At 48.2% G+C, this 25404-nt stretch overlaps 1 protein-coding gene across 1 annotated transcript; it reads left to right on the top strand.

Annotated features, from left to right (window-relative positions):
* The first annotated feature begins 200 nt into the window (after positions 1-200).
* On the top strand, positions 201-25404 carry CHAF1B (chromatin assembly factor 1 subunit B). Its single transcript, XM_060009802.1, has 14 exons — positions 201-247; positions 923-1117; positions 1544-1676; positions 3370-3487; positions 4016-4119; positions 7566-7662; positions 9353-9437; positions 10857-10950; positions 15296-15365; positions 15461-15552; positions 19243-19390; positions 20412-20843; positions 22691-22785; positions 23358-25404. Exons 2-14 carry the CDS (start codon positions 992-994, stop codon positions 23447-23449), a joined length of 1686 nt encoding a protein of 561 aa, XP_059865785.1. The 5' UTR covers positions 201-247; positions 923-991; the 3' UTR covers positions 23450-25404.

The following is a 25404-nucleotide window of genomic DNA, read 5'->3' as shown; positions in this document are numbered from 1 at the left end:
CATTTCTTCCACCTGTGCATCTGTCCGCAGGGAATTAATAAACCCGCGGGATCCAGCCCAGATTCGCAGAACTCGCGGCGCTGGACCAGCCTCTGCGGCGGGGCGGGGCCTCCAGGGAGTCCCGCCCACGAGGAGGCGGAGAGTCTCGGGAGTCCCGCCCATGCGGAGGCGGGGCCTGCAGCGCGCGGGAAGCGGCGCGCGCGGCGGCGGGAGCTGGCGGCCGCGGGGACTGACCACGTCCCTATAGGTAAGGCTTCCCCGCGCTGGCTTCCGCGTCCCCGAGGTTTCCCGGCTGGACCTGGGGGGCGAGAGGCTCTCGCTGAGGGCCGGCCGCGAGGACCCGGGATAGCTCCTGAAAAGCGCGCGTCCGCGCGGCCGATCCCCGCCCCGGCCCCGAGCGGCCTCCTCCCAGGCAGGTCCGGTCCCGGCTTCCCGGGCCCAGCGGGAAGGGAGCTGCCTTCTCGCCTCCGACCTCGGTCCGTTCCCCGGACAGGCCCCTCCCCTGGGCGGCCTCCTCCCCCCAAAGAGCCCCCTCCCCCGCGGTCCCGGCCCCTTTCCCCGGGTAACCCCCTCCCACGCGGCCCACTCCCCCAGGCGGCCCGCCCCCAGCTCTCCGGGCTCGCCCGGCATCCTCCACTAAGCGGGCGCGGGCGCCCAGCCAGGCCCGACCCGGTGCCTTGATTTCCTCTGCCCGGGTGTCCCATTTTGCTTTTCCGGAGGTAGCAGGAGAATAAACTGAACAGCCACGACTCAGCGAACCATTTTAGGTGAAACTTGCTAGGTGTTAACGTCAGACGTCAACAGTAACATCCTCTCCCAACGCAGCGTGCGTTTTTAACGGTTAGCAGAGTTCCTGGCTCCTACTAAGCGCTCAGTACGTCGATCCTGCTATAATATTCACCTCATTACCGACGATTTTCAGCTTTCCTCTGTCTTTGGAGAAAGAACGGTCCCCGAGGAACGGTATTCTGCCCCTTGAAGACTCAGGAGGATGAAACTCATCACTTGTGAGATCGCCTGGCATAACAAGGAGCCAGTGTACAGCCTGGACTTCCAGCACGGAGCCGCCGGGAGGATCCACAGGCTGGCCTCCGCGGGGGTGGACACCGCTGTCAGGGTAAATGGGGCCGAGGCAGAAAGGCCCAGGGAAGCACTATTGAAGCAGCATTCTCCACTCTTCTATTTATAATGAGTGTCAACAGACACACACTACTTAGTTATGTAGCCCAGAGGGCTAAATTCTCAGGGCCTTGAGTCAACAACGAAAGCAAAGGAGAGCACCTTTCTTCCTGGGGTGATGTCACCGGATGCCCATTGCTGTAGAACCCTGAGCCAGTTTCCTCCTGGGAAACAGTTTGCACAAGAAAGAGGTGGGAGGCAATGGGACTGTAGGTTTATGTTTCAGATAGGAGTTCCTTCCTCTTACATTTCAAAAGAAAGACTAAATTTTCTTTCTGAAAATCAGCGTAGTGATGTTTTCGTCGGTACAGTATGGTGCGTGCTCACTATACGTTTCTCTGAATGAATGTGTTCGTATCAGCAGATCTGGAAGGTAGAAAAAGGACCAGATGGAAAGGCCATTGTTGAATTTTTGTCCAATCTTGTTCGCCATACCAAAGCTGTCAATGTCGTGCGTTTTTCTCCAAGTGGGGAAGTTTTAGCATCAGGAGGGGATGGTGAGTATTGTACTTCAAGATTCTTCAGAAACCAGATACCCATGTGTCTCATATTGAAGAGTGAGATTTGAGCTAGACATACTTTGTTATTTTAGAGGTCGCTTGACCCTCTCAATCTGTCATTTAGATAGTTTAGTAAAATAATGTTGTGGGGAGTGTGAAGGGGTGGAGGATGCAAAGCTTAAACCGAGAAGACCTGTTTGAAAACGGCCGCTTTCCCACTTGCTCTCACTGGGCCGATTGGAGACAAGTAGGTAGGTGCTTACCATTCTAAGTCCCAAGGCAACTGGCCTGGCCTTGTTTGGCTGTCAGTTTAGCATCTGTAAGTGATCACAGTCAGTTCCATGTCTCTCTGTAATTAATGAATTAATTGGCTTAGGGAGTATAGTCTAAACAACCCTCTAAATTATGTTTCTTTGGTGGGAGTAGATTGATTCATATTTCCTCCTTGTGCTTATTTTTTTTTTAATTTATTTATTTTTTGCCTGTGCCACGCGGCATGCAGGATCTTAGCTCCCCAACCAGGGATTGAACCCGTGCTCCCTGCAGTGGAAGCGCGGAGTCCTAACCACTGGACCGCCAGGAAATTCCCTTGCTGCTTGCGCTTAAATGGCATAAAATGATACAGAAGAAGTAAATCTTTTTATCATGCTCTAAAACTAAGATAGTCTAGAAGCCAGAATAAAAAGAAAGAAGAAATCTCAGATGTTGTTTGAAGAAGGAGGGAAAGAAGCCTGGTTGAATTCAGTGCCCTGATGTCCAGTGTTTCCGTCGAGGGGGGAGGTGGGGAGTGGCAGCAGCACAGGGGGCAGTGGGGAGGCTGGCGGGCCGTCCTCTGTGAGGCCGCACAGGGCAGCCCAGGTCCTTTGGCCTCGAGGGCCCGGAAACCTGTTGTCAGTCAGTCAGCACGTGGAGAGTGCCGGTCCGTCAGGGCCAATCTCATCTCAGCCAAGCTCCCCGGATTCCAATTAATTTAGAGAGAGAACGTGTGTGTCCACACCACCGGCTCCTTCACTCTCCTCCTTCGGGCATTCCTCGAAGGGAAGCCACGTCTTGGTCAGAAGGTTATGTGGTGAGCGTGGCGTCAGAACGTGGGGAGCTAGAGGACTCAGACAATTGGTGACATCACGCTAAGGGATCTGACACGTCCATGGTGTTAACAACTGACACATGCAAGGGCTCACCATGTGCCGGGCATCGTGGGGTAAGTGCTTTATGCATTTGCCTCATTTGATGCTCACGATAGCTGATGAGCTAGGCACTGTTATCCTTCTCATCTTACGGGTGAGGAGACCGAGGCATCAAGATGGGAAGTGACTGGCCGTAGGTTACACAGCTAGGAATGATTTGCCAACCCTTGCGTTGGTGCCTCTGTTGTTTCCTTATTCGGCCACTTACAGGTTATGCCTGTGGATTTGTTAATGTAGTCAGTCGCTTTGCAGTAGTGTTTTGCTGGCCTGGGGACACTTCTGTTTAAGGAGACCTTGTATAGCTCTGATCTGGTATGAGTTTGATTTTGGAGTTTTTGTTCGGAAGGCAAATTTGCTTTTCCTGCCCCAATTCTTAGACGTAAATCCTTGTGGCCATAGTGTCTATTGAACAACATAGATATTATTTAATACCCTAAAAATCCAGAAGTGAAGGAGCCATGCTTTGTAAAGCGTGGCGTATCTTTAACTGACTCGCTCCACAGATGCTGTCATTCTTCTGTGGAAGGTGAATGATAACAAGGAACCAGAACAGATCGCTTTTCAGGATGATGATGAGGCTCAGCTGAACAAGGAGAACTGGACTGTCGTAAAAACACTGAGGTAACCTCGGGAGGGGCCTGGGAGGGATTTATCCTTATGACCTGTTGTGGCCTCTCCCGTTGCGGAGCACAGGCTCCGGACGCGCAGGCTCAGCGGCCATGGCTCACGGGCCAGCCGCTCTGTGGCATGTGGGATCTTCCCGGACCGGGGCACGAACCCGTGTCCCCTGCATCGGCAGGCGGACTCCCAACCACTGCACCACCAGGGAAGCCCGCATTTTGACTTTTATAGCTCACTTAAAACTTTTACTTATGCAAGACAGTAATACAGGCATAGTTTAAAAGATAAAAATATGATTAAAATGGATTTTCTTAGTTTGTCTTATAAAATTTTCCTTAGTAAACTTGAATCAATTTTAAAGATACAAATATCCTTGAAGGTAGTAGTTTATAGCTATAGCTAATATAGCTCTAGTGGAAATTCCTAAAGTCCCACTGTAATGTATGGTCCCTGAGTGTGCTTTTAAATTTTTGACAATTTTTTCTCTCCTTGAGACAAGAATTGCTTTTTCTCCTCTTTGGATTCTAGGGGCCACTTAGAAGATGTGTATGATATTTGCTGGGCAACCGATGGGAATTTAATGGCTTCTGCCTCTGTGGATAACACGGCCATCATATGGGATGTCAGTAAAGGTAGCTGATATGTTTTTGTTATTATCGGGGGAAGGACTATTCTAAGTGTCTAAAAAGCCGAACCTTTAAAGGCTTCAGAGGAGTTTTTTTAGTGAACTGGAATAGGTGTTTGGCAGGACAGGTTAGGGATTAGCCCCATATGCCATGGATCCACTGCATTTTTAAGGGCCAAGTCAGAAGGTATGAGGCTTAGCAGTGGTGTCATGAGTTGCTGGTGCCAAAGCAAGGTAGATCGCACACGCCTGGGGGTGCAGACATGACGGGGCCGGCGGGGCAGCATACGGCTGATCCCTGTCATCCTGGAACTTAGGGTCTCGGGAAGTTAGCAAGTCATAATCAGTGAGGCATTGCATGCTCGATGTTGGGGTCGGTGGGATCAGGTTTCCATTTCGGGACATCAAGGCAAGCCAAGGACACCTCACTGCTTTGAAAGAACCTGTTCACTGGTTGAGGGGACAATAAACATGTAAGAAGTTACCGTAGGATGAAAATAGCAGTGAAATGCCAAAAGCCAGTGGTGGCTGACGCCTGACCACTTTTACCCCCTGCAGTCCTGTACTCAAGCTTGATGTCTTCTCCCAAACCTCTTCTCTTCTTCTTTATCTGCTGATTCTCCTGCAACCCAAGTGCCCAGGTCGGGAGTCAGGCAGCGGCATTGGCATCCCCTGTGGTGTCAGCACTGCATCAGCCCAGTTTTCATCCACGCTGTAGAGGCCTCTGTTCTTCGTTCTGTGCGGTCCAGCTGAAGTGTCCTCTCTCTTGCCTTATTTCCGTCATGCTCTTTCTTATCAATCCCAGACACTCGGCAATGGGGAGGACCAGTGTCACTGTCTTCTTTTTCCCAAATCTGGCCGTGTGTTGGGTAATTTCAGTGTCTGTTGACACTCCATCAGCACCCCCTGAAGCCAGTTGTAACGATCTTGAACACTGCCAGCAGGCTGGGCACTCTTGCAGGTGCTGGAGGATGCGTGAATACAATGGCTACGTCCTAGTGGGGTGTCAGACGAATACACAAACGTATGATGCCAGGAAGTGATAGCGCTCTGAAGGGGTCCGGGAGTGATAGGGTGATCTGGGAAGGCTTCTCTGAGCTTGTGGAGTTTGAACAGAGACTGGAATGAATCCGGGGAGCAAGCCGTGTGCATTATTTCATGGGAACGGCATGTGCAGAGGCCCGGCGGCCGGAGCTGCTGCTTGTGTCCCAGGAGCAGGAAATCACCGGACGGCTGGAGCAGGAGGGAGGGGGGACCTGAGGCTGGAGGGTGGTGGGTCCTGGCCACAGGGTCGGGTCTCAGATTGTAACCAAGGTGTGACCACGTGCTGCTGATGGGTTTTAAGCAGTAGACTAATGTGATTTCGCTTATTTTAAAAAAAATATTTATTTATATATTTACGTATTTATTTTGGCTGCGCCGGGTCTTAGTTGCAGCACGCGTGCGGGATCTAGTTCCCCGACTAGGGATCGAACCCGGGCCCCCTGCCTTGGGAGTGTGGAGTCTTACCCACTGGGCCACCAGGGAAGTCCCTTACTTATGTTTTAAAAAGATGTCATTGGCTGGCATGTGGCAAACTCTCCCAGGACAGCACAGCAGGTAGCGGGGTGGGGGGGAGGAGCGGTTTTTGAGGAGCGTGGAAATCAAGACCACGTCCTAGGCCTCCATCGTTTTTTTTTTCTTAACGTGTAATGTGGGCAAAATTGTTTAGAGTCGGTACGTTTTTATTTATGGAAGTTCACATGCTGTGATTCCTTCTGCCCATCACCTTAGTTCCTCCAAAGTCTGTGTCATAATCTTCAAGGTGGCCCTTTAGAAAGAACGCCCGCTTGATCCACGCTGTCCTGTCGGCCAGTCCACTGTTCTGCAGCTGGGCTTCTTTGAAGGCCTGTCACTTAAGTGCTCTGACAGTGACGTCGTAGCCAGGCGTCCTGCTCTCCTGACAAGACGCCTCCTTCAGGCCCCTCAGCACCCCTGCTTCCTGCTAGAGCCCTCAGGTCCCCTGAGCCCTCTCGATTCCTGCTCTGCCGGCCCGTCTGACCTCTTATTTTCTCTCCACTTTGCTCCCCAAGGGGATCATTTATGTACATAGACCCTTTTCTTTCACCCAACGGTACCAAGAAAACCCCAGCCCAGGATTGGTGCTACAATACTGACAGTCTCCTGGTCCCGGGCTGAGCACAGCTGGTCACAAACCGGCCACCCTGCATATTGGGCCGCTATAAATTCGTCCTCACCAGCCTCCGATGGGGTCCTGGGGTCCCAACCCCTTTTGCTTGTGAGGTTCGATCCCACTCCTGTTCTCCCCGGCAGCTCCCCCAAACCTCCGTAGGTCTCCTTAGCCTTCTTCTTCACCCCTGGCCACCTTAATCTCAGCAGACTCCCCTAAAGGCCTTCAAGAAGGGGAGGGGGAAGGAAAGTTAGCCTGACATTTGTGCAGTGTGTAAAGTCACCGGCAGGTCACCAGCGACTTCAGGGCCAGGGTGGGGCAGGCAAGGAGCGGGAGGGAGCCCACGGCAGAGGGTTGAGTGAGTGGTCGGGAGAGCGAGTGATGGGGTGTAGACCGCTCCCCAGAGAAGAAGGTTTGGGGTTTTGTTTTTTTTGGCCTCATCATGCGGCATGTAGGATTTTAGTTCCCCAACCAGGGATTGAACCCGCCCCTTGCAGTGGAAGTGCAGAGTCTTAACCACTGGACCGCCAGGGAATTCCCTGGGTTTTGTTTTTTTAAGACTGGCCAAGGCTTCCTAACTCCCTCCTCTTTTTATCTGGGTAATCTCTGTGTGCTGCTGGTTTTATCTTCTAAATGTTTCCCCCAAAGCCCTTTTCCCATCCCTAGTCACAATGCTCTGGTTCAGGCCCTCATCTCTCACCTGGTCTGCTGTCACCTCCTAACTAGTGACACTTCTCTGTGCTCTCTTCAACCCTCAGTTTCATCTTTATAATGCAGGTCCCTTCCCAGCTCAGCGTTGCTCTGAGCCACACCATGAACCCCCAGAACCGTTTCCTTGCACACGAGGGTCTTGCACACACCAGCGGTCTCGGCTACTTGTCACTGCTCCAGTGGCCTAAACTGACTTTCACCCCGTGGATTTGCTCAGAATACCTTCTTCTCTCCTCATCGGCCCCATGTATCCTGCCTGACCTGGAGAACCAAACTCTGAGCTCACTCCTCGACCTCACCCCGGCTTTGTTAGCTGCCCTCTTCTCTGCGTCGTGTCACAGTGCGCATGCTGGTGGTGGGTCTGTCCCCACCATGAGCTGTGAGCTCCCTGGGACGAGGGGCCATGTGAAGTCATCTTTGGTCCCCAGAGCCTGACGTGGAGTTTGGTAGAGTCTAAGTTACCAACTGCTGAATTATGGAACGGCATAAAGGAACAATACTTAAATTGTAGTTTATACCATTTGTGCATTAGTGGGTTTTGGTAATGTGTGTGTTGTGTGCTTTATTCGTAGGACAAAAGATCTCAATTTTTAATGAACATAAAAGTTATGTACAAGGAGTAACCTGGGATCCTTTGGGTCAGTATGTTGCTACCCTGAGCTGTGACAGGTAAGTTAGTATTTGGCAAGTTGTTTTCACCTCTGTTTGCTTGAAATTTTCTTCAGAGGTATTTTTGTTACAGCTTAACCAATGTAAGCCACAGTCTGGCTTTGATTCTTTCATTCTTGGTTTCGTATAAAGCGTTTTGTTTTACTGCTATTCTTACAGCATAATAAGAAATTGGCAACTAATTAGGACAAGAGCCTTACACGAAGTTAGTACTTAATAAATCTTTATTGAGTGGGTGAGTGAATGCAGAAATAGCTTTGAATTAAATTTAAACTTCTTGGGCAACTTTTAAAGAAAAAGTCTTTTATAAATACGACTTAAGCAAGAAGAGATAACTAGTGGTAGGGTTGGATAGTTATTTCATTTTTTTTATTAGAGTTTACTGCTATAGTGATTTTAACAACTCCATTTAAATTAATATGAAAATAAGATATTTTGTCTTCTCTGAAAGGAGGTCTTGTTGCTGTGTTTACTGGTACATTTAAACACAATATCTATTTTTTTAATTAATTAATTTTATTTTTGGCTGCGTTGGGTCTCCGTTATTGCGCTTGGGCTTTCTCTAGCTACGGCTAGTGGGGGCTACTCTTCGTTGCGGTGCACGGGCTTCTCATTGCGGTGACTTCTCATGTCGCGGAGCACGGGCTCTGGGCACGCGGGCTTCAGTAGTTGTGGCACGTGGGCTCAGTAGTTGTGGTTCACAGGCTCTAGAGTGCGGGCTCAGTAGTTGTGGCACATGGGCTTAGTTGCTCCACGGCATGTGGGATCTTCCCGGACCAGGGCTCGAACCCGTGTCCTCTGCATTGGCAGGTGGATTCTTAACCACTGCACCACCAGGGAAGCCCTAAACACAATAATTTAATTGTGTTCCTGGAACAAAAAATTAAAAAAAAAAAAAAAAACCAGGGCTGCCAAGCATATCACTCACCAGTCATAATATTCCTTTATAATATTTATCCAACTACTTTTAACTATAACAAACTGAATTTCAAATGGTGCTGGAATGAAAGCACTAAGGAAGTGTTTATTTTTCATAGAATCTCCTGTAACATTCCAAATGTCATTTATTTTCTGGTATACGTGGGTTTTTTTGTTCTTTTTTTGTGTGGCCATGCCGAGTGGCTTGTGGGATCTTAGTTCCCTGACCAGGGATTGCACCTGTGCCCCCTGCAGTGGTAAGCACAGAATCCTAACCACTGGACTGCCAGGGAAGTCCCCTGGTATATGTGTTTTATTCAGGCAGTCAGGAGTGAAACAATTTGATTAGCTCAGGGAATAATATGAACTACCAACAACCAATTTACTTGCTGCCGCTTTCCTTACTCCTGCAAATCCCTGAGGGCGAGACCGTTCCACACAAAATAAACTTCACTGCAGTCATACAGATGGCCACTAAGCCAGATGCCCAAGACCTGAAAAATAAGGCCAGGCTTACAAGTTTATGTCCATTGACAAGTTGAAACATTCAATAGAGAATGAAATTATGACGTATTTCCCCACTTAGTTAGTGATATCCTTCTGGTTGTTAATATTTGCCTCTGTCATTCAGTTAAGTGTGAAAGTCATTGGTCAGTGGTTTTGCAGGCCAAAAGTTGTTGAAGCAATCTTCAGTTCTGGTAATAGATTGTTTCTCTGTGAAACATAATTCGTTTACTAGAAGAGATAAATCAGACTTTTCTTCTTTATTTAGGATCCTGAGGGTGTACAGCACACTGAAGAAACGTGTGGCTTTTAATGTCTCAAAGATGCTGTCTGGAGTAGGGGCTGAAGGAGAGGTACAAAATGTTTTGACATTCCATCTTAGCCGTACTGTAGTTGGGACTTAGGAAGTTGTGAGCTCCTCCATCGCTCGTAGCTAAACCCCTGGTTTCCAGGACCCGACACCTGAACTGCAATATGACTTCCTCTTAGACCACCAAGTCTCAGTGTGGTGGTCTGGGCTGGCCTGTACGGAGGTGTGGACGTCTGGGGGCCAGGGGAGAGGTGATGGTGGAGGACAGTGTTTCCAACCCTGGCTGAACTATGGAGTCACCTGGGAAGCATGTAAAAATATGGGTGCCTGGGCCCGACCCCAAGAGCTGTGATTCACTTGGCTTGAAGCAGGCAGGGCCCTCACAGTCTGAGGTGCAGTGAGGTTCAGGAACCACTGACTAGGAAGACCACAGCACTAGGCAACAGGAAGGCAGGTGGATCCAGCACCGACGATACACCTTCTTGGCAGGCGGAGGGGGACTCTCTGGCCATCGGGCTGGTACTCAGGAATGGAAAGGATTTTGATTTTTGAAAGAACTGGTAAATGAAGATAGCACTCTAATCCTAGTAGGTGAAAGGGAGCAAGTTGGTTACTATAACAAAGCGGATAAACAACAAGGTCCTACTGTGTAGCACAGGGAACTGTATTCAATGTCTTGTGATAAGCCAGACGGGAAAAGAATATGGAGAAGAATATACACATGTATAACTGAGTCACTTTGCCGTACAGTAGGAGTTAGCACAGCATTGTAAATCAACTCTGCTTCAATAAAGTTAAAAACAAACAACAACAACAAAAACCAAAGCAGAGATGAGGTGCAAATCCAGTCCTGGGACAGCACGTGAGGCAGAGTGGGCTTTGTGAGCTGGCCGGCGCTGAGAGGTCACATGGGTAGTTAGGAGGGTCACGCCTGGTTGAGGATTAAATGCTTAGTGTTCATAAAGTGTCAGCGCATGGTAGCAAAAACTGTTCCACACAGGTGTTCAAGAAATGTTGTCTGAAAAGATGATAGGATTACTATTTTCTTTTTAAAAAGGGTTCATTCGGTTGGAGATTCTAAATATAAACACACAGATAACAAGCAAAGGGCTCCTAGTCACCTTCCTGCCTTTTCCCGGTCTCATTCCCCAGACAGACCACTGTTGACAGTGTGGTGTGTGCTCTTACAGAGGGTTATTTGTATAATAAGTATAGAACCACACAGACACGTAGACACACACACACACACACACACACAGCTTTCCTTAACAAAAATGGGAGATCAGTTCACGAGTGATTGCCCTTGCAGACTTGCGTGATTATTTGATATGTAATTTATTTCAGTTTCATTTATTATTATGTCAGTAAGAAATGACAACGTGTAGAGAAAAAAATAGGAATTGGTAAGCCTTTATTGTGAATGCGAAGGTTTGGAATAACGTTTAGACTCTGTGTGCCGCAGGCGAGAAGTTACCGGATGTTCCATGACGACAGCATGAAATCATTCTTTCGTAGACTTAGTTTCACTCCTGATGGATCTTTGCTCCTCACACCAGGTGTGTTTAACAAAGCTTTTGATTTAAGGGCATGAGAGCAGCGGTGGTGGTGTCTGTGCTCCTGATTTTGTGATGCTCTTTGCAGCTCAGGGAATTCTGATGAAAGCAGTGGTCCCCAACTTGTCCGCACATTGAAACCTCCAGGGAGCTTCAAAAAGTGCTGGTACCTGGATCCCACTCCCAGAGATCGTGTTTTAATTGGTTTGGAGTGTGTGGTCTGGGTTTTGGAATTTTAAAAAGATTTCTAGTGATTTTAATGTACAGACAAGTTTGGGAGCCACTAGACTAGAGTGATAAACATACTCCCTTAGGCAAATTCAACTTAAAAAAAATTTTAATGAGTGCCTTTTCCCTAGACATGTATGTGGAGGTCATCGTTCTAAAACTAATGATAAAGTGCCTTTATCATTTTTATTCTTAATGAAGCAGCCTGTTGTGACAGGGTCTAGGCACAGACAAGTCTGGTTGGAATAACTTGTGGGAGTGTAGTGGTCAAGTCTGACAGGTCAGCAGAATCAGCAAGGACACGTCAGGGTCATTTTCAGCAGGAGGGTGAGAGGTTGAGTCCAGCAGGATTATCCAGGGCAGTGCTGTTGCCAACATGGTCTCAGAGGAGACCGTCCCCTGCTCTCCATGGCTCAGATACCATCCTGTGTATGATACGATGACATGACCCGGGGCTGGGCCAAACGGGAGGGCACAGGTCAGGTTTGCCACTAAGTGTCCCAGCCAGGCTGGGCAGAGGAGACCCCAAGAGTGTGTGAATCATACACACATGTGTGGGTTGGGCTGTAAAAGGACATTGGGGAACACGTGGGAATGACATTGGCCTGGGGGGGGGTCCCAGGACCAAGAATAAGTAGTTGCTTAAGTATATTGAAAGTTGTTTACTAAACTCAGTAGCAGGTCCTTTCCTAAATGGCAGCTCCAAAAATATTTTCATTTAAAATCGGGTACCAGATAGGTTATCTGCTGCCACCATTATTATTCTTGGTGGTGTTAATAAATGCAGGAAATGAAATTACAGAGATTGGAAGAAATAAAACTTTGTGATAGGTTTGTGTTTCTAGAAAATCCAAGAGATTTAAAAAATACTCTCAGAATAAAAAAAAGAATTTGATAAGGTGGATAGATATTATAAAATACATAAAATCTGTATCTGCTACAGTAGAATAAGTACTTAGAAATGTGAAAAGGATAATTGTTCCATTCGTAACAGTGCAAAACGCAGAAGACATGGAAATGCATAGGAAAAAATTTAATAAGGCATAGAGCCTTTATGAAGAAGACTAGAAGGTCTTATTGATGGTTATAAAACAAGTTCTGAACAAATAGAGATATTTCGTGTTCTAAAAATTAACATGATAATTGATTTCCAATTAGGATCCCATTTAAGGTTTTTTTTGTTGTTGGTTTGTTTCGGTTTTTTGGTTTTTTAATTGGATGACATCTCGGATTTGTTTAGGAGAGTAAATGCAAGGAATAGTAAAAAAGTATGAAAGATAAGAATAATACTTGAGCAGGCATTTTCCTGTCTAAATGTCAGAGATTCTGTAGTGCTATTGTTATCAAATCAGTATGGTATTGGTATAGGAATAAACATACAGCTTAGTGGATCAGAACAGAGAATCCAGAAATAGATTCTGGGATAAAAGGGAATTTAATAGGTGACCTGAGTGGTATTTCAGTGGGAAGAATGGATTATTGAGTGAATGGTTCTGGAGTGTCCAGCTGTCTGGAAAAAAATTAGATTGGACTCTTAGCTTATCAGATGGATAAGGTGGGCTTCCTTGGTGGCTCAGTGGTTAAGAATCCACCTGCCAATGCAGGGGACACGGGTTTGAGCCCTGGTCCGGGAAGATCCCACATGCCGTGGACCAACTAAGCCTGTGCACCACAACTACTGAGCCTGCACTCTAGAGCCCGCGAGCCACAACTACTGAGCCCGCGTGCCCCAACTACTGAAGCCCACACACCTAGAGCCCGTGCTCCACAACAAGAGAAGCCACTGCAATAAGAAGCCCGCACACCACAGTGAAGAGTAGCCCTCGCTCACCACAACTAGAGAAAGCCCATGTACAGGAACAAAGACCCAGTGCAGCCAAAAATAAATAAATAAAATAAATATATTTTAAAAATAAATAAATAAAATAAACTGCAGGTGAATTCAATACTTAAAAATGGTAAAAATGTAAAACTCTTGCAAGAAAATCTAGGAGGACATTCTAGGACTGGGGAAGACCAAACTAGGACTGGGGAAGACCAAACTAAGACTGGAAACCCAGCAGCTCTTAAATGATAGACCTACTTTGCTGTATTTGAATGTAGAGCTTTTGTATGGCAAAAGACGCAGTAAGCAAAATCAGTAGTCGTATGATGGGACTGGAAAATAATGGTTATGGTACAGAAACGAGAGCGCTGACAGACATCATATACAATGGCTCTTCCAAATTGGCAAGAAGAACAAAAAGACAAAAGGAGAAAAACGAGAGAAAGGTACAACAAGGCGGCTCATAGAAGAGCAAATCTGGTGCAAAACTGGCACACACGGAGAGGTGTTCGGAAACCCGACAGTCAAGGCAACGCAGGTTAATGTGACATCAGTAGGTATCCCTTTATTCATTTCAGGCTGGAAAAACGTGAAAATATCTGTCGCTGATGGGCATGTGTATGGCTGTTGCTGGAGGGAGTGTGGATTGTTAGGGCCTTTTGGGAAGGCAGTCTGGTAACCGTTTAATGCATGTACTCTTCAGCCAATCCGCCCCTTGTCTGACATTCACTTCCTTAAGAAATGAAAACAGTACATAAGAGTGTATGTCCAAGGATGTTTATTGCAAGCATAGCTTTTTTTTTTTAATGACACTTTTCTCTTTTTTAAAATTAATTATTTTATTTATTTATTTTTGTCTGTGTTGGGTCTTCGTTGCTGCGCACAGGCTTTCTGTAGCTGTGGCAAGCAGGGGCTACTCTTCGCTGTGGTGCGCGGGCCTCTCATTGCAGTGGCCTCTCCTGTTGCGGAGCACGGGCTCTAGGTGCGCAGGCTTCAGTAGTTGTGGCGCGTGGGCTCAGCAGCCGTGGCTCGCGGGCTCTAGAGTGCAGGCTCCGTAGTTGTGGTGCACGGGCTTAGTTGCTCCGCAGCATGTGGGATCTTCCTGGACCAGGGCTCAAACCCGTGTCCACTGCATTGGCAGGCAGATTCCTAACCACTGTGCCACCAGGGAAGTCCAAGCATGGCTCTTAGTTGTAAAAAAACAAAAACAAAACAATACTCATTAACAGAGAACGGGTGAATAAATTGCGGTATTTTCAGACCAGTGCATAGTAGGTAGCTACTGAAGAAAGGGTACATTAGTGTCACGCAGGTTAACTGTCATGAGTGATTGACTGAGAAAAGCAAAATGAGCAAAAGTATAAATAATACCCCATTCTGTAAAATAGATTTAAAAAACCCACCATATGAATATACCAGCGATTGAGTTATAACTGGTTGGAACAATTATGTGAGCATGGGGGAAATACAGAATGACCTGATGGTTTGTTAAAATGGATTACTTGGGGTTGGAAGGATGGGGTGAGATGGGAAGAGAGTAGAAAGACTACTGGCTGTGTCTGCTGCCCCCCCCCAGCGGGTATGAAATGGTCACATGGAAGATTACATACGTGTGTGTGTGTGTGTGTGTGTGTGTGTGTGTGTGTGTGTGTGTGTGTGTGTGTGTGTGTGAGGAAATGTTAACGTAAAACAGGGAGATGTTCCCAAGAGCAACTGTGTGTGACGGTCATTCTCCAACAGGATCTGACCTGGTTTTGAGTACAGCCTGAGGTGAGTGTAGAAGGGCTCTCAGATGTGGGCTGCTCCCCAGGGCAAAGGCAGCTTCTGCAGGGGCTGGAGATGTCAGCAGAGGGCTGGTCTCCTGGCAGCCTTTGGGCTCCATCAGGCTGATGGGAAAAGGCCTGAGTCTCAGGTTTTGGGTGGCAACTGAGGTCAATCCAGGGGACAGAGAGCCAGGGGTCAGATCATAGCACTTCACTAGCAGGAATTGGCTGGATTCGCAGGCAAAGGTCTGCTGTGGTCAGGGCTCCCTGCTTTATGTTCTTCCCACCCAGGCCTGGAAGGGGCTCTGGGGCAGCTGAGCCCCTTGGGGAGGTGACAGGTGGGTAGAACTGGAGTAAAGGGCTGAGCCCAGGCAGGGACAGGGTGTTTGCATTTGTCCTCAGTCACAGAAACATTGTCCAGGTAATAATGTTCCGGGGAGAATCTTTTACAAACCAGAACTGATGCTCATGTGTCTTTGCTGATGAACAGTTTAATAACACATGGCCTTGCCTTCCTCTACTGCTTCCCCAGCTGGATGTGTGGAATCGGGTGAAAACGTAACAAATACAACTTATGTTTTCTCCAGGAAAAATCTTAAAAGGTATGTAATTGAAGAAATATTTGAAATGTTTACCCTTTCTTTTTGCTTTTGTTGAGTGACGGTGCTTTTTTGCAAAACCACGATTCATCTTGCAGGCCTATCGCCCATCTTCCGTGTCCTGGGAAGGCGACGCTCGCTGTCCGCTGCTGCCCCGTCTACTTTGAGCTGAGGCCAGTGGTGGAAGCAGGTACCTTAGAGCCACAGGGGTGTGTCACGTTCTCTGAGGCAGGTCACCAGGGTGGGTGGGGAGAGGTGAGTATGTGAGTTGGTTCAGTTTGGTCAGTCTTGAGAGCAAAGACTGATGTTATCAAAATACGTGTCAGATTTTGCGTTGTCTAGAATACACTTTCTTTGCTGCAAGCAACTTTAAAGGGCTAAAAATACTAGCTTTGTTTCTCTACTGAAGGAGGTTGAATGTCATTTATTAGTGATTTCCTATGCAGTGAAAATTATGGGAAAATTATATGAATTGGATTTTTGTTTCACTGTTTTTCCACCTCCGGCTGCTTTTAAGATTTTTCTCTTTATCAGTTGGCTTTCAGCAATCTGATTACGGTGTGCCTGCTGCCGTTTTCTTTATGTTTCTTGTGCTTGGGGTTCATTGAACTTCTTAGATTTACGAGTTTATAGTTTTCATCAAATTTGGAGAACTTGGCCAGTTATTTCTTCAGATACTTTTTCTGTCATCCCCCCTCTCTCTCCTTTTCTTCAGGGGCTCCAGCTACACACGTATTGGACGGTTTGAAGTTACCCGTGGCTTACTGATGCTGTTACGTGTTTCTTTCCTCTCTGGATAGTTCCTACAGCTTGTTTTGAGTTCACTGCTCTTCCGTGTCACCTGCCCTTCGTGCCAGCCAGTGTATTTTCTCTCTGTGACGGTGTAGTCTAGAACTTCTAGAGTTCAGCTTGGGTCCTCCTCACGTACCTCTGCTTTACACCTTCCCTCTTGCCTCTTGAACGCGTGGAATACACTTGTTACAGTAACTCTTTTAATGGCTTTGTGTACAAAGGATTGGTTTTGATGGATTTTTTCTTCCTCATTATGGGTCATATTTTTCTGCTTCTTGGAATGCCTGATAATTTTTTTAAAATTAATTAATTAATTTATTTTTGGCTGCATTGGGTCTTCGTTGCTGCGCGCGGGCTTTCTCTAGTTGCATCGAGTGGGGGCTACTCTTCGTTGCTGTTCGCGGGCTTCTCATTGCGGTGGCTTCTCTTTTTGCAGGGCACGGGGTCTAGGCGCGTGGACTTCAGTAGTTGTGGCTCGTGGGCTCTAGAGCGCAGGCTCAGTAGCTGTGGCGCACGGGCTTAGTTGCTCCACGGCATGTGGAATCTTCCCGGAACGGGGATCGAACCCGTGTCCCCTGCATTGGCAGGTGGATTCCTAAGCACTGCGCCACCAGGGAAGTCCATCTGATAATTTTTTATTAGACATTGTGGATTTTACCTTAGTGGATGCCGGATATATTTTCATCCTTATAAATATCCTTGAGCTTTATTCTGGGATGCAGTGAGGTTGCTTGGAAACACTTTGCGTCTTAGGGGTCTTGCTGTTAGGCTTTGTCAGGTGGGATCACAGGGGCATTTAGTCTAGGGCTAATCTCTTCACTACGGAGGCAGAGCCGCCTGGATGCTCTAATTGATGCCCATGAAGTGGGCGGTTTTCCACTCTCGCTGGTGGGAACATGTGCTGTTTCTAGCCTTGTGTGAGCTTCAGGGGTGGCTCTTTTATTAAAAAAAATTAATTAACTAATTTTATTGAAGTATAGTTGATTTACAGTGTCATGTTAATTACTGCTGTACAGCAAAGTGATTCAGTTATACATATATACATTCTTTTTTAATATTCTTTTCTGTTATGGTTTATCATAGGATATTGAACATAGTTCTCTGTGCTATACGTAGGACCTTGTTGTTTATCCATTCTATATAAAAAAGCTTACATCTGCTAACTCCAGTCTCCCACTCCATCCCTCCCCGACCCCCTCCCCATTGGGAACCACCAGTCTGTTCTCTATGTCCGTGATTCTGTATCTGTTTCACTGATAGGTTCATTTGTGTCATACTTTAGATTCCACATATAAGTGATATCATATGGTATTTGTCTTTCTCTTTCTGACTTCACTTAGTGTGATAATCTCTAGTTGCATCCATGTTGCTGCAAATGGCATTATTTTGTTCTTTTTTATGGTTGAGTAGTATTCCATTGTGTGTGGGGGGGGGCACATCTTCTTTATCCATTCATCTGTCAGTGGACATGTAGATTGTTTCCATGTCTTGGCTATTGTGAATAGTGCTGCTATGAACATAGGGGTGCATGCATCTTTTTGAATTATAGTTTTGTCTGGGTATATGCCCAGGAGTGGGATTGCTGGATCATATGGTAGTTCTATTTTTAGTTTTTTGAGGAACCTCCATACTGTTTTCCGTAGTGGCTGTACCAACTTACATTCCCACCAACAGTGTAGGAGGGTTCTCTTTTCTCCACACCCTCTCCAGCATTTATTGTTTGTAGATTTTTTGATGATGGCCATTCTGACTGGTGTGAGGTGGTACCTCATTGTAGTGTTGATTTGCATTTCTCTAATAATTAGCGATGTTGAGCATCTTTTCATGTGCCTGTTGGCCATTTGTATGTCTTCTCTGGAGAAATGTCTGTTAGGTCTTCTGCCCATTTTTGGATAGGGTTGGTTGGTTTTTTTTGTTGTTGAGTTGTTATGAGCTGTTTATATATTTTGGAAATTAAGCCCTTGTTGGTCACATCATTTACAAATATTTTCTCCCATGTAGATAGTCTTTTCATTTTGCTTACGGTTTCCTTAGGGACGGCTCTCTCTTTCCCGTGGCCCTCGCTCCGGCCCTGGCTAGTTTTCCCGCGTGCGGCACTGGTCAGCACTCAGCTGAAGGCTCGAGGCCCCTGGGGCTCTGGCTCTGCCCCTCCACCCGCACGCTCCAGTCGCCTGGGCCTCCTGGCCTCCCAGCTCAGGGCATCTGCCAGGCGCCGCCTGCGTTCCCTCCACCTCTGCTGGGCCTGGAAACTCCAGGCAGTAAACGGAGGTGATCGTAGGGCTCACCTCTCTCGCTTCCTATCTCTGAGGGATTGCTGTTCTTCATGGCCTAATGGACAGTGTCTTAAAAAAAACCCGTTTCAGTATTTTGCCTGGTATTTTAATTGTTTCAGGTGAAGGGTCAGTCAGGTCTCTGTTACTACATGGCCGGACGCAGAAGCTGTTTTTAAGTTTCTAATCCTTTATGTGAATGACTATGATTAACTTGACAGCATTAAAACATCACTTCATGAGATGCTTCTACGTGACCCTGATGTTTCCTTAGCAGGCGGTGACCCCTCAGGGTGACTTGCCTCATTCACACAACTTTTTCTTCTCTTCTTTTTTTTTAAATTTTATTTTATTTTATTTTATTTTTTTGCACTACGCGGGCCTCTCACTGCTGTGGCCTCTCCCGTTGCGGAGCGCAGGCTCCGGACGCACAGGCTCAGCGGCCATGGCTCACGGGCCCAGCCGCTCTGCGGCACATGGGATCTTCCCGGACCGGGGCATGAACCCGTGTCCCCTGCATCGGCAGGTGGACTCTCAACCACTGCGCCACCAGGGAAGCCCTCTTCTCTTCCTTTTGAACCGCAGGTTCCCATGAGTGTTGAATCATAACACAGTGTCCTCATTGGTTCCTGCATGGGTCTCCTTAATTCTTATATTCCTATATAAAATAATACAAAAACTGAATTCTTCCGTAAAGCATTTAGTAAAGTTACATCACTTACGTCCCTGGGGAGAGGGCTTTTGGGGAAAATTTGTTTTCTTTGGGAACTTTGCTTTTGCTTGTTTGACTTTCTGTTCCTGATTTCGCCCGTCACCAGAGCCAGGTGTGGAGCTGGTGAGCCTGCCCTACCGCTTGGTGTTTGCTGTGGCTTCTGAAGACTCTGTGCTTTTGTACGACACCCAGCAGCTGTTCCCGTTTGGTTACGTGTCTAACATACATTACCACACCCTGAGTGATATTTCCTGGTGAGTGGATGGGGGAGACAGCGTACATTCCCCTGGAGTTGCCCCTCAGGTCAGGGAGCATTGCATCCTACAGTTGGCTTTTTTGGCCCTTATTTACCAGTTTTTTTAAAGGAATCAATGTAAAAAGGAAAGCTGTTTCTAACTTGCTAAAGTACTGCTTCCTGTTGTGACTGCAGTGGGTGTTGATGCCGTGCAGACTGTGATGTGGTTCATCTATTTCTCATAAACCAAGGGGAGGCCCGGGGTCCCTGGTGTTGTGGGGACTCGCCAGGCCCTCTGGGAGGAAGCCCACACATGCGGGCCCCTGCTGCGCAGACAAGGAGGGGCCCCAGAACTGTGCCCGTCCTGAGGGGTCACTTTGCCCTCGCCTTTCTGCCTGGGGTTCTCAGCACCCCTGGGCTCCCAGTTCTGTCTCCACTGTGTGCTCGGGCCCAGGCTGGGCCTGGCCACCTACCATCTAGTTCTTGCTCTTTATCACTCTTTATCTTCTTTTCATCTTCTTTTTATTTATTTATTTATTAAAAAATTTTTTTTTTTGCGGTACGCGGGCCTCTCACTGTTGTGGCCTCTCCCGCCGCGGAGCACAGGCTCCGGACGCGCAGGCTCAGCAGCCATGGCTCGCGGGCCCAGCTGCTCCGCGGCATGTGGGATCCTCCCGGACCGGGGCATGCACCAGTGTGCCCTGCATCAGCAGGCGGATTCTCAACCACTGTGCCACCAGGGAAGCCCTCATCTTCTTTTTATCTTGGAGGGAAAAAAAAAGAAAAAAAAAAAAAGGTCATCTCACCTTTATTCCGGTGAATTTGATGACGAAGCAGGGGTGGGTTGGGAGGGAAAGGGCGTGAGGGAGGAGCCCGCACAGATCCTTTCTCAGCCGTGTTTTTCCCTTGACGGCTTTGCCTTCAGACAAAGCTTGTGAGTTTGCTTGAACTTCCATTTCCTCACCAGTGATGAGGGTGCTAAGAGTGGCCTGTAGACTTCGGTAAAGTTTTTCGCTTTCTATTCTGTTTCGGGAACGCAGGTCCAGCGACGGGGCCTTCCTGGCCATCTCTTCCACGGATGGTTACTGTTCCTTCGTGACGTTCGAGAAGGATGAGCTCGGAATTCGCTTGAAAGAGAAGCCAGTTGTGTGTGTGAGAACTCCCGATACAGCGAAGAAAACCAAGAGTCAGACACACCCAGGGTCTTCGCCAGGACCCAGGCTGGGAGAGGGAACCCCCAGCAGCAGAGTCCGGGACCCCAGCAGCCCCTCTGCAACGCCCCCTCAGGCGAAACAGTCTCCGGCCCCCACGGCGGCCAAGGACACCCCTGTGACCGCTCCTGGTGCCAGAGGCTTCCTGGCAGGGCCCTCAGAGGAGAAGACCCTGCAGCCCGGCAGTCAGAATGTGAAAGCCCACGCATCCCGGAGGGTCACTCTGAACACGCTGCAGGCCTGGAGCAAGTCAACACCCCGGTGAGCGCTGTGATGGGAACAGAAGCTGCCTTGCCTTGTCAAAAGACAGGATAAGCCGAAAGCCCCTCGCATAGGTGAAATCCCACACAGCTGCCAGACAGATGTTTCCTAACGTCAGACCTGAGAGTACCGCTTCCTTGCTTACAGACCTCTGTTGGCTCCATTTCCTCCCCGTCGGGTGAGGTCCCGGCTCTTCGCCCGGCCCGTCACCGGCTCTGTGGCAGCCTGCCATCCAGCACGGTGACCCCTCACTCTCCTTCGTCCCGCGTGCTCTGAACGTCAGGTCCCCAGGGCACGCTCTGCCTTTGGAGGCCTCTGTGCCTCCACCCTCTGGGGACGCCCTGGACACCTGCTCCGCTGGGTGACACTAGAGTCCTCCCAGAAGACCCATTTGGATGTCCCTTCAGCCCTTTTCTGTGTCACAACACATCGCATTCGACAGCAGGTGTTTGATTTATGCTTCTGTTTCCCTAGTTAGAGTACAGGCCCCCCAGGGCAGGAAGCGTGTCCCCGTTCTCTACCCGTGTTCTCCTGCCCAGACGGTAACAGGCACTTACAATAGGTAGGAAGTCAAAGGAGCACCTCCTCCACGGGGTTTTGGCGTGTCCAGCAGACTGGATCATGGTGAGCGGCACCTCGGGTCTGAATAGCCTCCAGGTGGTGCTGCTGTTGTTTTCTCCCCTGTTCATGCCCGTCTGGCTGGTGAATGTGCCCGAGCTCACGGCTGGCACTGCAGAGCGGACAGAACTGCCCAGCATGGCCCCTGTCGTCAGGCAGCAGCTGGCCTCCAGGCTTCCTTCCCTGGACACCTGTGATCCTGCACACAGCCTTCTCCCCGGCCCACCGCCCAACACTGGGAGGCGGCCTGGGGAAGGGGCCGTGGCGGGGGGATGAGGGGAGCACTGCACGCCTCCCACACGCTCTGCCACGTTCACGCGACTTCATTGGCGGATCCATAATGTGGTTTAGGTGTAATGCTGGGCTCTTTCTGTATCTCTTCCTACAGACTAGCAATGTTTTTTGAAAATTTATTTATTTATTTTTGACTGCATTGGGTCTTTGTTGCTGCATGCGGGCTTTCTCTAGTTGCGGCGAGCGGGGGCAGCTCTTTGTTGCGGTGCGCGGGCTTCTCATTGCGGTGGCTTCTCTTGTTGCGGAGCACAGGCTCTAGGCACTCGGGCTCAGTAGCTGTGGCTCGTGGGCTCTAGATTGCAGGCTCACTAGTTGTGGAGCACAGGCTTAGTTGCTCCGCGGCATGTGGGATCTTCCTGGACCAGGGATTGAACCTGTGTCGACTGCATTGGCAGGCGAATTCTTAACCACTGTGCTACCACGGAAGTCCCTAGCAATGTTTTTAAAATTTATTTTTAAGTGGGGGAAGGGAGGGGGAAGTGTTCTTTGAAACATTTTCGGTATTAAAGTTTTTCCCCTCTTAATTTCTTGCGAGCTTCTTGCAGTTATAATTTAAAAAAAAATAGTTGTTGAGAATTAAGACTGTGGATTTTAAAAAAGAACCATCTATATTTTGGAGCTTTCCATACTGGAAGCCATGTCTGATAGGCTTATGTAGGAAACATCTAGCAGAGTGTTTAGCATGTCATTGGTAGTTCAGAAAACACGGGTTTTGAAACTTAGATGACTGGTTACGGTTTAAGCTGACTCTTATTTATGTGATGGTTTAACTTAATACATGATCCTTAGTTACTAAGCAAGGGGGCATATTGACATTATATTTAATGCCTTGCATGATATGAGCTGAAAGTTTTACATGTTTCCTTTGACATTTGGTATTGTATGCAAACCATTCCGATGATACTAATGGCCTTTTACTTCTTTTTTTAATCAAGGAGAATAAACTTAATACCCTTAAAGACAGATACTCCACTGAATTCTATACCAACCAGCATAATTTCCAGCCCTTCCACAGAAGAAATTCAATCAGGTAAGTGATACTCTTACTGGTTTAGTATAATTAAAAATAGAATACCATCTCTTTTGGAAATGAGCACCACCTAACTTGAAGTAGTTCTGAGAAAGCAAGGATGCATCTCACCAGGCCTGTCGTTTAAACCCACTGATTGCGTGTGTATTCTCATCCAGGAGCCCACCCTCCCGCCAAGGTGCTCCCTGCTAGGCAGACGGTGGATTTGGGAGACGGGTAGAGCCGGGCTGGTTCTCAGCCTCGGCAGTGTTGGCATCTGGGCAGGTCATTCCTCGCTCTGGGGCTGCGCTGTGGGTGCAGGATGATTAGCAGTGCCCCTGGGTGCTGGCACCCATCCCCTGCCCCGACTTGTGACGCTCTAAAATGTCGTCAGACACTGCCCACTGTCCCTCGAGAGGCACAGTCGCCCCGGGTTGAGAACCACTGGGGTAGACCTTCTCCTTAGATCCATAGAGGACCTGGCCAGGCAGTTCGGTTCCTTGTCTGCGCATGAAATTCAGTTTGTAAACGTCAGCTCTTAACTTAAAGACGTCTTCACTCACTTGTCCACCCTGTGTGTGCTTACATCTTAGAGATGCCTGGAGACCTTCAGGTCAGTCCCCCGGAGCTTAAGCGGCCGAGACTCAGTGAGCACAGAGAAGGTCCCCAAGGTCTGGACCCCTGATGAGACCTGTCATGTGCCTGAAGGCTGCTAGGTCTGGGGACCCCCGTGTGCCCAGAGAGGGGCGAGACCAAACACACCTGAGACCAGTGGAATCAGACAGAGCCTGACGGACACTAGAAAATGGATTTCTGTAACAGAAGATACGCGTGGACCGATTTTCTCCAGAAATATGTTGGCTGTTGTATTTAGCACACATTTTTACCTCAGATATGTGAACATTTTAATAGACTAAATTCTCTTTTTGATGAGTTTCTGAGACTGGAACAGTTCAATGTTACCTAGTGTGAAAATCAGTAAATCCCCCCCCTTGGAATACTTGTGTGAAAGTACAGACACTTTATGGGTGGACTCCTTCCACAGCTAGAATTAGAGAAGGTGGTTCGAGAAGGTTTATTCTGTTGAATTTTAGAGTGTTTGATTATTAGATCACTTTAGCTTCTAAATAGTTGATTAACTTTTGGAAGTTTGTTATGTTTGCTTTCTGATTTTAAAGGTGGTAATGCACAGTCTAGAAAGTTAGTAAAGAGTGAAGTAGAAAAAACGCGTTGGAGGTGGAAATCACCCATCTCACCACCAGAGGGAACCCTTGTTACTGTTTCGGCATATTTCCTTAAAATTTCTGTTTTTGTTAATGTTATTTTATTTTGGGGAGGGGGCGAGAGTTGAGATTTTACTTTAGATACACTTTGGTATCCAAATAGGTTAACTTCTTAGACTGATTTTTCAAAGCAAAAAAAGTACCTTTCCTTAGCAGTCTGTGCCTCTGCTCTCGGTCCCTGGGATGCTGGCATGGTCCTTTCCCTCTTGGGAGCAGACCGGACTCATGGGCTGAGACGTATGACGTGCTGTCGCTGCAGGAGGCCTCCCACGTTTGGAGTCTCCTCTTAGCGCAGGAGACTCTGGTGATGTGACCAACAGGTGGTGATGGGTGGAGCCCTAGAAGCTGGTGCGGCTGCTTCACGTTGAGGAGTTTACAGATGATTTCATGGCCCTCGATGCTGTTCCTCTGGCACGATGAACACGGTGAGTCCCGCAGGTGAGGCTACACCCAGGACCCCTTCCCTGTCTGAACCAAATCAGAGGGCAAGTTTGGGACCCGCAGGTCCAGGCTCTGGCAGGGAGCCGCTGACGATGGAAGAACACACTCTTGTCAGCTCAGGTCAGCAGCAAAGAAGAGAGCTGGAGAGGAGCGTCAGCTTGTTGCTAATCCACAACCCAGTTAACCAGAAAAAGAGTCTGCCTCTCTCTACACGGGAAAGTGGCAAGTGGGATGATTTACCACGTGGAGAGCTGGGAGGTGAATCCATGCAGAGTTGTAATAGTGCAGGTGTGGGTCACGTTCAACATGAAGACGTTTAAAAATGTCAAGTAGCAGCTGTTTTGACCAGTGGTTCTCAACCTTGAAGTCCCCCAAAGACCTGCCGGAGATCAACACCCAGGTCCTGCCCTCCTTGGTCTGGGGCCCAGTCTGAACATCGGGATTCTTTAAGGCTCCTCTGGTGATTTGAGGCACAGCCAGGATTGGGAAATCATGAGAGGAAAGCTTTCCCCAGAGATGGCGTCTGCTGGTGATAAATGCACTTGCACCAGAAGCTTTTTCAGGCTACTTCTCTGGTTCATCACCGATTGACAGCAAAGCCTCTCTACCCGGGCTGCCAAACTGAAAGGATAATATGTGAGATGCTGTCAGCTCTTCAGAGGAAAAAGATCTTTTTACATTGCCTGTGGCTGGAGCACGGTGTGTTTTGTAGGGGTTGATCCCCGTGCAAACAGGAGTCGTCATGGGTCCCTTGTCCCTGTGAACCGGCTGGCTCCCCGGCCACCCCCAGTGGAGGGGCGACGGGAATGGGTGGGAGGGGGCCGGCGCCCCTTCAGCGGAAGTGCACGTTGATAGGCACCATTGCCTGTTTGTCAGCTGTCTCCTCGACTGTAAATTACAGACTCGGCAATAAAAG

This window comes from Delphinus delphis, chromosome 4, assembly GCF_949987515.2.
Source record: "Delphinus delphis chromosome 4, mDelDel1.2, whole genome shotgun sequence".
NCBI classification, from domain to species: Eukaryota; Metazoa; Chordata; class Mammalia; order Artiodactyla; family Delphinidae; genus Delphinus; species Delphinus delphis.
The sequence above is the reverse complement of the archived record's forward strand: the minus strand, read 5'-3'. Positions and strand labels throughout refer to the sequence as shown.

Excerpts from the sequence above, each read along its gene's own strand:
- CHAF1B (XM_060009802.1), top strand. The coding sequence starts at position 992 with ATGAAACTCATCACTTGTGAGATCGCCTGGCATAACAAGGAGCCAGTG. Across the intron at positions 15,366-15,460 it reads TCCAGGAAAAATCTTAAAAG|GCCTATCGCCCATCTTCCGT; the intron begins GTATGTAATTGA and ends TTCATCTTGCAG. Across the intron at positions 19,391-20,411 it reads ACCCTGAGTGATATTTCCTG|GTCCAGCGACGGGGCCTTCC; the intron begins GTGAGTGGATGG and ends TCGGGAACGCAG.